Source organism: Sphaeramia orbicularis, chromosome 1 (genome assembly GCF_902148855.1).
Source record: "Sphaeramia orbicularis chromosome 1, fSphaOr1.1, whole genome shotgun sequence".
NCBI classification, from domain to species: Eukaryota; Metazoa; Chordata; class Actinopteri; order Kurtiformes; family Apogonidae; genus Sphaeramia; species Sphaeramia orbicularis.
Genome location: NC_043957.1, coordinates 55,776,898 through 55,790,274, shown reverse-complemented (window position 1 = coordinate 55,790,274; position 13,377 = coordinate 55,776,898). Strand labels below are relative to the sequence as shown.

Genomic DNA, 13,377 nt, shown 5'->3' with positions numbered 1-13,377 from the left:
GAATAAATGTTTTAATAGATTCGAGGTGATTAATTGATTAATCATTTCAAGCTCTAAATGAGTGTCTAGAAAAATATGTATGACTCTTAAACCTACATTGAGAATTTCTAAAAACCATACAGTATGTCGTATGAATCAGCCAGAGCGAGTTTATGGTTGAAAGCCAGAAGTCCTGCACAGGATGGTGTTTCGTGTTGTTATACTAGACTGTAGACATTTCTACTTATGTCAAGCTGAATTATTTTGATAACTGTAACCTGTGACGTTGAAGATCTCAATTTTCAGTAAACTGACATCCTCCAACCCTCTATGCCAGGGGTGTCAAACTCATTTTAGTTCAGGGGTCACATTCACCCCAATATGATCTGAAGTGGGCCGGACCAGTAAAATAATAACAGTGAAAAAAGTAAAATTACATTATGATAATTTTTACATCTACAATGTTTCCTTAAAAATCTGAATAACATGATCAACTTGAAAACAGAGTGCAATTTTAACAATATTCTGCCTGTTTATCAATTAATCATTTTACATTACAATTACAAAGACACAAAACATATAGTACCAGGTATAATATTGGTAAAATTGCATTTACTTCTTTTAAGACATTTCAGGTTGTTCATATTTTTTCAGGTTATTCACATTTTTTGTAAAAGGATAGTTTGTTAATGTAAACATTTTCATGTAATTTTACTTTTTTTCCCACTAAAACAAAGATAAAATCTGCAGTTGTCATTATTTATAGATGATGATACTATTTTACTGGTCTGACCAAATTGAGATCTAATTGGTCTGTATGTGGAACTGAAATAAAATGATTTTTACACTATTGATTGTTAATATCTTCAATGTAATTTTTGCATTTCACTAATTCATCCTATGAGCCGGATTGGACCCTTTGGTGGGCCAGATTTGGCCCCCGGGCCACATGTTTGACACCTGTGATCTACAGGGGTTGGACAAAATAATGGAAACACCTTCACTTCAAGATGATAATGCCCCAATCCATACAGCTAGAACTGTTAAAGAATGGCATGAGGAACATTCTAATGAAGTTGAGCATCTCGTATGGCCGGCACAGTCCCCAGACCTCAACATTATTGAGCATTTATGGTCAGTTTTAGAGATTCAAGTAAGACGATTTCCACCGCCATCGTCTCTAAAAGAGTTGGAGGGTATTCTAACTGAAGAATGGCTTAAAATTCCTTTGGAAACAATTCACAAGTTGTATGAATCAATACCTCGGAGAATTGAGGCTGTAATTGCCGCAAAAGGCGGACCTACACCATATTAAATTATATTTTGTTGATTTTTTTAAGGTGTTTCCATTATTTTGTCCAACCCCTGTATGCCATGTGCAAAATTCTCAGATTTAACTTCTATGTCTCATATCAAATTTAGTGTCATTCACACCATACAGACAGACAGACAGACAGACAGATAGATAATGGTTTTAGATGTGTTTCCCCACATCGCAACACAGTAACTCAAATAAAGGTAAAAATAATGTACAGTATAATGAAAATAATTTATAACTGAGGATATACCTTGTTTTTCTCAGGACGGCAGTGCTCCGTCCCAATGAAAGATGTTCTTTGGAGATGAAAATGCAAAGTGACGTTGAGCACTTTTTCATCTTTACTACTCAGTGTCTACAGTCTGCCTTTTTACAGACATTTCCAGCGGCTGTTTGTGTGCAATATGAATTGAAATTTCACGTCATTCACACAAACAGATCATAAACTTACCTAAAAGAAATTATTCTGGAAGTATTTTGATAACCACTTAATTATTTCAGTTATCTTTGAGCTTATTGATCTTTTTTACGGCATGTGTTCAGGTACTGCGAGGGTGAAGGGGAGTTCAGGTCATGTGATCTAACCTTTTTGTAGCAGCCCTTGGCATCAATCAAACGACGTAGAGTTCGACTGGTACAAATCTTTATTTCATCATCGAGCACCGTGAAACTGAAACACAAACATTTGTACATAAGTTATTTTGCAAAGTTTACTTAGGTTACATTTTCTTTAAAAGCACAAAAATTATTACAAACAAGACATATTACTCATAATTAAAAAAATGTAATTTAATACACACATATTTCAAACAAAAGAACAAAACATGCCACTACAGTTAATTACCACATACCTTGCTCTTCCTACCAAGGGTGCAAACTCCTCTCTCATCCAGTGTATAGCAATTGGTATGTAAACCAAACTGTGCTTTGAGAAAAAAAAAAAAAAAAAAAAAACATTCCACATGAATATCAAGCTTGATACTTGTTCAAAATAATATGTCAAACAAATCAAACTCAGATGTTCTTTCTGCTCACCACAATTCTCTGTTCAGCACAATCCTGCTCTGCTCTGTGTGGCAACCCAAATGCATGTGGCAAAACAGGTGTGAGCCAATCAGCCTCATTATATCCCAAAAGGGGGTGTGGCCACAATAAAACAAAATGGGAAGAAAATCCAACAGAATCAAAAAAAAAAAAAAAAAAAAAGATAAATCTATAATAATAAACCTATCAACCGGCCACTAACACCTTTAACTCTTTCATGCATGAATTATGAGAACCTTAGTCAAGTTTTTTTTTTTCTGGAGTGTTTTTATACCTCCTAAGGCATAAAAAAAAAAAAGTTGCGATCGAGTTTTTTTTTTTTTTCATGGAGTTACAAAAATGTCCATGCAATTAATTTTTTAAGTAAAGAAATACGTATTTAAAACCCAATATCAGAAAGTAAAATGAAAACAATGAAATAGAAACATTTTTAACATACTCTAATGCTAGTTATTACCTCATATAATATGCAAAAAACAACTCTTTTTGTCAAACAAATAACGACTGATTCACACTTAAACATGTTACTGCAGATCAGGTTTATCAAGAACAGCAAAGTTATAGTAATGGTATGAATTGCAGTGTATTATGGGATGCTACATAAGTGTCCACTGTGTTGGCTGATATGGAACTAAAACAACAAAACCTATGAATATACAAGAGAACAGCTGGAGAAGAACTGTCCACTGTAGTGACCACAATGCATGAAAGGGTTAAAGCAGTAATATATTATACACATACTGTATGAACCTACAGGCTGTTGAGTCCTTTTGGCTGTGCCAGTTGAAAGTTTTGTCTCTTTGATTCATAAAATAGCATGCAGTGTCAGTATTGGGCAGGCACTGTCAAACACACATACGCTGTAATACCGGATAAGTTGAGTTTACTTAAAAAATTTGAGTAAACCAGTTACCTTAAAAAATTTAAGTAATGAGTAATGAAAACTTGAGTGTATTAAACTTAAATGCTTGATTTGAATGGAAATGCTATTTTAAGTACAACACACTAAATGCCAAGTTAATTTAACTTAAAATTTGTTGCAATGTCAATTGCTTCGGATAACACTGGGTTAGAAAAAAAATGTTTTTTGCAAGTTGTCTAGGTTTTTTCAACTGAATTAGGACCATTTTGCACCGCTAAATCCAAAAATGGCATCTGTTTTTCTCAATCAGGGCAGGTTTTTTTGCTAATTTGATTTTGAAAAATTTGATCTTCTCACAATCTGCGCCCAAACTTTATCTTGGTCACCAAGTTTAATATCAAAATAAGACTGGTAAGCACACTTTATGAAACTTGTGACTTGATTCCTGTTAGGTACAATGGTGTATTCACCGCAGATGTAGTGGAATATGTCAGGCTTATTTTTGCAAGATCTTCTAGTCGAAGCCATTTCATTCACCTGTAATGTTAAAAAAAAAACAATCATAAATTGGCAAAAGTAAAATCTTCAGAACTCGTTTATTGCAAGAAATATGAAAGAATTTTGTATCACATGATGTGAAAATGCCCATAAATGTAAGCAAAAATGTTAAAAAGCCAATATGTAGCATAGTTCAGAAAGTTGACCTGATTGAGCAAAATGAATGTGATTTTTGGATTCAGCACACCAACATTATCCTAAATCAGCTTAAAAAACTTAAACAATAAATTTGTTGTTGACCAGTGTAATCACTAACTTAATATCATCAGTGCATTGTACTCATTCCAAGTTGGTTTAAATTAAAATCTTTTGCAATATAAATTGCTTTACAAAATTATTCAACTTGATACATTACAGCATGAATGGAAGTTAGGCAGGAAGATAACTCAGTGTAATCTACCATTATAGGAAGTGCTTTTAATTTGACGAGGCTTAAAGATTTTCAGTAAACAAAATTTATCCTAGATGAACAGTAAAGCCATTGTTCTTCCTATGGCTCTCTCATGGTGCAGCTCTCCAAAAATACAAAAACAAACACAAAAATGCCAATAAACACTGACATACACACATTCAGTCCAAATTAACACTAACACCACAACCCCGCTGAACCCCTGCACAGAAAAAGAACGTATTTTCAACAACATGCCCAATACCCACAATGCAATGCAGAGGTAAAAAGGTGTGGTCATGACTAAAACTGAGTGATTTAAATCCATTCAACTTAAACTTTTTCATACTTTCGAGTATGTCTACAAATTAGTAGAATATACTGAACATTTTATAGTAATGGAATAAAACTTAAATCATTTAAGTACGTTGTAATTAAAGCATTTTAGCAAATACAAGGTCTGGGCTTACAGTGCACACACACAGTCAGCGTTTCATCAGAACAATACTACAGTAATACCTGTGAGGAGCTCATGTTTTGATGTGGCATCAGTTAGAGGAGCAGCCCAAAACTCTGCAGTCGGCTCCAGCGTGTTCATCCTCCACAACAGAAAACAGCTTATTCAGCACTAAAAACAGTAGAGTCAGTGTTTATTCTCTCAAGCATCCTCAGTGGACTTTCAGATTTTCACTCAGGAGAGCTCTAGTTGTGTCTGCTGAGATGTGGAGTTTTCTGATCTCCATCACCCTGTTCTCTTAATGATCCCACCTGATGCTGCCTGATTCCTTCTGAATGAGGGCACAGGTATTTCTGACAAACAGCCGAGTGTATGTTCCTTCTGTCCGTTAACTCCCATCCTGTTCCTTTTACCACTAAGTTTATTGGAATCACTTTGCATTACACCCTAAAACTGGTTCTGTTTTTGCCAGGGTTTGTTTGTTTGTTTGTTTGTTTGTTGGATAGTTAACAACATAACTGAAAAAGTTATGGATGGATTTTGATGATTTTTTTTTTTTTTTTTTTTTACCAAGCACTCTGATCGTTCATTGTGCACTGTAAGCCCAGACTTTGTATTTACTAAAATGCTTTAATTACAATGCACTTAAATGATTTAAGTTTTATGATGTTACTATAAAATGTTCAGTATATTCTACTAATTTGTAAACATAGTCGAAAGTACGAAAAAGTTTACGTTGAATGGAATTAAATCACTAAATTTTAGTCATGACCACACCTTTTTATCTTCGCATTGCATTGTGGGTATTGGGCATGTTGTTGAAAATGTGTTATTTTTCTGTGCAGGGGTTCAGCGGGGTTGTGGCGTTAGTGTTAATTTGGATTTAATGTGTGTACGTCAGTGTTTTTTGGCCTTTTTGTGTTTGTTTTTGTATTTTTGTAGAGCTGCACCATGAGTCAGAGCCAGAGGAAGAACTATGGCTTTACTGTTCATTTACAACTGTTACTGCACAATGGAAATTTTAATGTCTTATCAAATTATAAGCACTACTTGAACTGATAAATTACATTGAACTTACTTCCATTCATGCATCAATATATTAAGTTGTAAACTTTCATAATTGTATTGGTCAGAAATAGGATTTTGAGTTTGATGATCTTAAAAAAAGTTGTTTAATCAATGATAAGTTAATCTGGCTGCAATTGAGAAAATTAGTCAGTGTAACCTAAAATGCTGAGTTGGATGGTTGGATAGTGGGGTGGATTTTACAACAGATTTAAAGTACAAATAACTTGTCTTTTAGTGTTTTCTGCTTAACAGTTTAAGTTCAATACTTTTAGCATTAAAGTTGAACCTACTTAAACCAATTGATTAGTCGATCATTACTCGAATCATTTAAATGCAATCACTTGCCTAAAATTTTTTGAGTAAACTCTACTTATCCGGGCTTACAGTGTGAAGTTACACATACATATACTGAACAACAAAAGAAACGCAAGTATGTTTCGGTGTTGGTTTATATGGGAGTTTTATTATGAATATTGGTTTCATATGAGATATTTATATCCAGCTGTGAAATTTACAGTGGCAGTACACTGAATTGTGTCCATGAGCACTGAGTTGACGGTCACGGAGATGGGCCAAGCGGATATGGCGATCCTGATTACAGGTGGTCACATGTGGTCTGTCCCGAGTGGTCCCTGTGTCACAGAATCGTGTCCTCAGCCTACTGATGGTGGACTCGTGTACTTGCAGACGTCTGGCAACGTTGCGAGCCGTTAAACCAGCATCAAGCATACCAATGGCGCATTCTCTCAGATTATCGTTAAGGTGAGGCATCGTGGTAATGCAGTAACTTTTGAATGTTACCATTTCTTTTTATAGCCCCCGGATAAACAAAGGGAATTGCCACTCCCATTTGTTGCTCCCACTACCATATCACTCAAAACGTACCGCACCTTCGATACTTTGTACACGTGCTCAACACCACTCATGCTCGTGTTTGCCTGCAAACACACGCGCCAATGGTTACAACTCACTTATTTTAATGTGTATCTCAGTTGACAACTCAACAGGACAGCTGAACTCTTGCCTAAATTAACGACCAAAACTTGCGTTTCTTTTGTTGTTCAGTATATGTTGAAAATATCCCTATCTCCCAATGATAAAGAATCATTTTAAAAATTCCTGGATCCAGACAGTGATCCGGATCATTCCCAAAATCTAATCATTTGTTACTCGTCCCATTTCGGACATTTCCTGAAAATTTCATCAAAATCTGTCCATAACTTTTACAGTTATGTTGCTAACTAATAAACAAACAAACAAACAAATCCTGGCAACAACATAACCTCCTTGGCAGAGGTAAAAAATATCTATAGATATAAAGAAACAACAGCAATAATATAAAAGTATATGTAAAAACATCTGCTTGCTTATTTTCTGTTTCTCCCTGCAGGTGACTGGGACTGTCATCCTCTAGATCCTACAGTGTGGCATGTAAGTAAAGCATTTTAACCCTTTCATGCATGAATTATCAGAACCTTAGTTAAGATTTTTGTCCTGAGTGTTTTTATTCCTCTTTAGGCATGGAAAAAACAATATGATTGATCCTTTTTTTTTTTTTTTTTTTTTTTTAATGAACCTATTTTTCATGGGGTTACAAAAATGCCCACTCAGCTGGACACCATGAGTTAAATTTTTAATGCAAAGAAACATGCATTTAAAACCCATCATCAGGAAGTGATATACTGTGTGAACACTATGAAATAAAAACATTTTTAATGCTGTTAATCTAATGTTTTGTCATATTTTAACATATTCTAATACTAGTTATTACACACTTCATGGAGATAATGAGCAAAGAAAACCCTTTTTGTTTAAGAAAACTGTTAATTACAGTCTTATAACAATTAGCAATTGATTTACACTCAAACATGCTAGTGCAGATCAGGTTTATGAAGTAAAGTTACAGTAATGGTGTGAATGTCAGTATATGGGATGGTGCATAAGCGTCCACTGTGTTGGCAACAAAACCCATGAATATACAAAGGCTGTAGAATAGTTTGTCCACCGGAGTGACCGCTATGCATGAACGGGTTAAGCTCTGAACTCACCTTTTGCACTCTAGGCAGTCTTCATATGCTACTTCTAGACCTTCCAGACCTTCTAGACCAGGGCTCTCAAACTCATTTTCTTTCAGGGGCCACATTCAGCCCGATTTAATCTCCAGTGGGCCAGACCAATAAAATAATTGCATAAAAACCTATAAATAATGACAACTCCAAATTTTTGTCTCTGTTTTAGTGCAAAAAAACATTAAATTATGAAAATACTTACTTTTATAAACTATCCAAACAAAAACGATGTGAATAACCTGAAAAAACTGAAATTTCTTAAGAAAAGTAAGTGCAATTTTAACAGTATTCTGCCTCAACATCTCATTTGTACATGTGCATTATGGATCGGATCTGCAAAGACATAAACACTTAGTAACAGGTAGAAAATAGTTAAAATTGTGCTTAATTTTCTTTAGATATTTCAGGTTGTTCATATTTGTTCAGGTTATTCACATTTTATTGTCACAGGATAGTTTGTACATGTGAATATTTTCTGCAGTGAAACAAAGACAAAAATTTGAAGTTGTCATTATTTATAGGCAAAATGTAATATTATTTTTTTCACATCAAACCAAGAAGAAAATATGGGGTCTTTTTTTGGGTTTTTTTTTTGTAGGTTTTTATGCTATTATTTTACTTTAGATCATATTGGTCTGTATGTGGAACCTGAACTAAAATGAGTTCCACATCCTTGACTGTGGAATTTTTGCACTTTGCAAATTCATCCCATGGGCCGGATTGGAACCTTTGACGGGCCGCATTTGGCCCCCGGGCCGCATATTTGAGACCCCTGTTCTAGACCTTCTAGTCCAGTATGAACCCTCCAGACCACTCAGGTGGTCTGGTGCAGGTCTGCTCTGTGTTCCAAAAGTCAGAACTAAACATGGAGAATCAGCGTTCAGTTTCTATGCTCCGTATATCTGGAACAAACTACCAGAAAATATCAGGTCTACTGAGAGTCTGAGTTCTTTTAAGTCCAGGTTAAAGACTCACCTGTTCACTGCTGCCTTTGACTAAAAGGCTTTTGACTTTTTAAATTTTATATTCTCTTTTGAAACTCTGCACTGCAACTCTTACTTTAATATGTGTGTGTTTTTATTTTTTTTGGATTTTATGTGTTGTTTTCTTACTTGCTGTTTTTAATCACCTTTTACATGTTTCTTTTATAATGTTTTAAATGTGTTTCTTTTTATTTCAATGTCCTGTCTGAAGCACCTTGAATTGCCTTGTTGCTGAAATGTGCTATACAAATAAACTTGCCTTGCCTTGCCTTCTAAAGTGCAATAATTTTCCTTTTTGCTTCCCTCCTCTCTGATTCCTTTTTTTTTTTTTTGTCTACCCTTTATCTTAAAATTACCCTGTCTTCCCCTTCTGCCTTGACTGTCTGCTGACCTGTAGCATCCAGTTACATGGCAGCCGTCCAAAGAAGGGGATCACCTGATTGGACGCATCACGCTAAGCAAGAGGTCAGCGCTGCCTCGGGAGGCTGGTTCCCTCCTCGGACTAAAAGTAAGCAGGCAATCATTCCCATTCACACCTGGGCCACACCACACTGCTGAAGAATGAGTCAGTGTATGTTATACATGTGGATCTTGCTTAAATAAGTTTTAGGTTGTTAGATATATTTAGAGGTTTCACAAGTACACACTGTCTTTGTTCCAGTAGAACAGGGGTGTCAAACTCATTTTCTTTCAGGTTCCGCATTCAGCCCGATTTGATCTCCAGTGGGCCGGACCAGTAAAATAAAACATAATAACCTATAAATAATGACAACTCCAAATTTTTGTCTTTGTTTTAGTGCAAAAAAAAAAACCCACAAAATTTTTAAAATACTTACTTTTATACACGATCCAAACAAAAAAGATGTGAATAACCTGAAAAAACTGAAATTTCTTAAGAAAAATAAGTGGAATTTTAACAATATTCTGCCTCAACTTATCATTTCTACATGTGTATTACGGATCAGATCTACAAAGACACTAACACTGATTAACAGGCAGAAAATAGTTAAAATTGTGCTTAATTTTCTTTAGACATTTCCGGTTGTTCATATTTGTTCAGGTTATTCACATTTTATTGTTACAGGATAGTTTGTAAATGTACATATTTTCATAATTTAATGCTATTTTTTGCACTAAAACAAAGACAAATATTTGAAGTTATCATTATGTATAGGCATAGTGTAATGTTATTTTTTTCACTTTAAACCGAAAAGAAAATATGGAGTCATTATTTTTTGTGTATTTTTATGCTGTTCGGACCAATAAAATAATAACATAATAACCTATAAATAATGACAACTCCAAATTTCTGTCTTTGTTATTAAATTATGAAAATACTTACTTTTATAAACTATCCAAACAAAGAAGATGTGAATAACCTGAAAAAACTGAAATTTCTTTAAAAAAAATAAGTGTAATTTTAACAATAATATGCCTCAACTTAACATTTCTACATGTGCATTATGGATCGGATCTACAAAGACACTAAACACTGAGGAACAGGGAGGAAATTGTTAAAAAATTGTGCTTCATTTTCTTTAGACATTTCTGGTTGTTCATATTTGTTCAGGTTATTCACATTTTATTGTTACAGGATAGTTTGTAAACATAAATATTTTCATAATTTAATGTTATTTTTTGCACTAAAATAAAGACAAAATAGGAAGTTGTCATTATTTATAGGCAAAATGTAATATTTTTTTCACATTAAACTGAGAAGAAAATCTGGAGTCATTTTTTCTTGTAGGTTATTCTGATGTTGTTATTTGACTGTAGATCATATTGGTCTATATGTGGAACCTGAACTAAAATGAGTTCCACAGCCTTGACTGTGGAATTTTTGCACTTTGCAAATTCATCCCCCAGGCCGTATGTTTGAGATCCCTGCAGTAAAACTTTAGAAATTTGTGGGAAGAAAAAGACTATGAAGTGGAAGAACCAATTCAAGATTTTTAATGTATGGAATGTACTCAGTAAAAAAAAGTCTGTTTTCTGTTTCATCTCTTGCACTGGTTTTGATTTGTCACATCTTTTACACCATTTTCACCTTATTTAGTCGTTTACATATCATGCATTTGACATTGTTTTAATCTTGTTTCATCTGTTTTGTCACTTTTTTTTTTATGTCTCAAATAATTTTTTCGTCTTGTTTTATTACTTTCGTCATGTCATTCTACTTATTACCTCCGCCAAGGAGGTTATGTTTTTGCCAGGGTTTGTTTGTTTGTTTGTTTGTCTGTCTGTTTGTTTGTTTGTCTGTCCGTTAGTGTGCAACATAACTAAAAAAGTTATGGACAGATTTGGATGAAATTTTCAGGGTTTGTTGGAAATGGGATAAGGAAGAAATGATTAAATTTTGGTGGTGATCGGGGTGGGGGGGGGGCACGGGGGGGGGGCACTGATCGTTAGTGTGCAAAATAACTCAAAAAGTTATGGACAGATTTGGATGAAATTTTCAGGGTTTGTTGGAAATGGGATGAGGAAGAAATGATTAAATTTTGGTGGTGATCGGGGGTGGGGGGGCCCACGGGGGGGGCCACTGATCAGCCTTGGCGGAGGTCTGCGCTCTCCGAGTGCTTCTAGGTTTTGTCTTGTTTTCTTACACTTTTTTCAATCTTTCATATTATGTCTTAAATCATTTTCATCTTTTACACAGTTGTCAACTTGTCACATCTTTTATGTTGCCTCTCCTTTTATGCTTATGTGTGCACCAAGGATTGCTCTTTTTTTTATGCTATTATTCCGTCCATGAGATGAAATCAGTCTTGATCTTGTCAAGGCACGCAGTGACCAGAAATAAGGATACTGGATAATTCCCCTCAAACCATTAAACCTAAAATTAAAAGACTACTTTGAAACTAGAAGGAATAAAAAGCACTTCTATTTGTGTTGAAAGTTAGAGAATAAAAGTAGAAAAAAATAGAAAAATAAATAAATAAAGTGCTTGATGATACTGTGCTTTGCAGAATGGTGCGTTACTGAGTCCTGCAGAGAACTGCTCTGTTTCTGCCTCTGTTTCTAGTTTCTCACATGGCTCACCTTTGGTTTGCAGGTTGTTGGAGGGAAAATGACAGAAACAGGGAGACTCGGGGCCTTCATCACCAAAGTCAAGAAAGGAAGCCTAGCAGATGTTGTGGGGCACCTACGAGCAGGTGTGAATACATGAACATGGTATTGTACGTGACAAGGTTATAATAGTTTTGGATTTTTCATTATAGTTTAGTTTTATTTAGTTTTGACTTTTTTTCTCTAATTCAGTTAGTTTTAATTAGTTTTTAGAGCAGGTTTGCTAGTTTTTATTAGTTTTCATTTTTTTGTAAATGCTTAGTTTTAGTATTAATTTTAGTTTTGTCGTATCTTTTATCTTCTTCGCCGTGCTGCTTTTTCCCAACTTTAGTCTCCATGTTTCCAGGTAGAGTGGGGACCAGAAGATGACTGTAAATGACAAGTGACGGACTGTACGGTGCAGCTAGTTAAAATGGCTAGAACGAAATAAATCGATTTCGTATCAATGCAACATTGACAAAGACAAAAACAAAGGGAATTTTATCTGTAACTTTTATACATTTTAGTTAGTTTTGTAAGCACACCATACAGTTTCAGTTAGTTATCATTTTTTCTTTTAATTCTAGTTTTTATTTATTTCAGTTAAGGAAATGTTTTTACAATTCTACTTTTCGTCATTTCATTAGTTTTCGTTAACGATAATAACCTAGGTACGTGAACAGTTTTATGCAAAAATTTGGACCCATCTTGAAAAACAGCTTTAACAGTTTATTTTCTTTTAATCAAAATTATGGAAAAACAGACACTGTCTGTAGGAAAAGCACAGTATTTGCAGCAACAACTTTAATGCAGTTCCGTTTTATTTCATACGATGAACAAAATTAAAAAATAACATTCACAATTGTGGAATGTAGAAAAACTCTGAGGACCCCTTGGCAGATATCACCGCATGCAAACAGTTTTTGTAGCCAGATGACAGTAATTTAACTCCTGTTTTGGGGATTTTCTTCCTTGTAAAAGACCGCTAGTTCTACAAAATTCCTTAGCTCTTTATAAAATTTACTAATAAAAATAATTTTTTGGTTGGGGCCTAAATTAGATATCGGCTTGCTTAGCATATCTCATACATTACTTGAGAAAGAAATGTTTTTTTAAGTAACGTGGACTCCTAGATCCCTGATGCAGAGTAGTTGTGCTGTATGATTATAGTTATTCTTCCTTTATTTGTTTTCAAAGAGGTAGATTGGATTAAACATGTGATTGACAGCTTTAAATAACAAATTCTGTTAATATTCCACACCACAGAAACAACATGGCAGCTCCCATAACCAGGTTCTTTTGACTTCTCCTTTCCATAGCATCATAAAACAAAACAAACAAAAACAACCTTGGGGTCGGGACCCCACATGGGGTCACCTGGAATTCAAATGGGGTCACCTGAAAATTTCTAGTAATTGATAAAAATAAAAAATATATGGTGAGTTGAGAGAGACAGTCACAATCCATAAAAGACATGAGAAAATCTGAGGCTGAAACTGCAGCGCTGTGGTTCTGTTTATCTGTCAAATGTTCATTGTGGTCGGTTTCAGATGCTGCAGCTCTTTCATAATTCATAGTTTGAGTCATTGTTTGTTCAATATTAATT

At 34.6% G+C, this 13,377-nt stretch overlaps 1 protein-coding gene across 6 annotated transcripts in view; it reads left to right on the top strand.

The window, feature by feature from the left end:
* rims1b (regulating synaptic membrane exocytosis 1b) overlaps window positions 1-13,377 on the top strand; it is a 231,152-nt gene that overhangs the window by 112,057 nt on the left and 105,718 nt on the right. For all 6 annotated transcript variants that reach the window (XM_030142654.1, XM_030142619.1, XM_030142636.1 and 3 more), the window contains 3 exons: window positions 7,065-7,105; window positions 9,124-9,234; window positions 11,779-11,878. In XM_030142654.1, coding sequence (XP_029998514.1) covers window positions 7,065-7,105; window positions 9,124-9,234; window positions 11,779-11,878 — 252 coding nt within the window. The remainder of the gene's footprint in view (window positions 1-7,064; window positions 7,106-9,123; window positions 9,235-11,778; window positions 11,879-13,377) is intronic.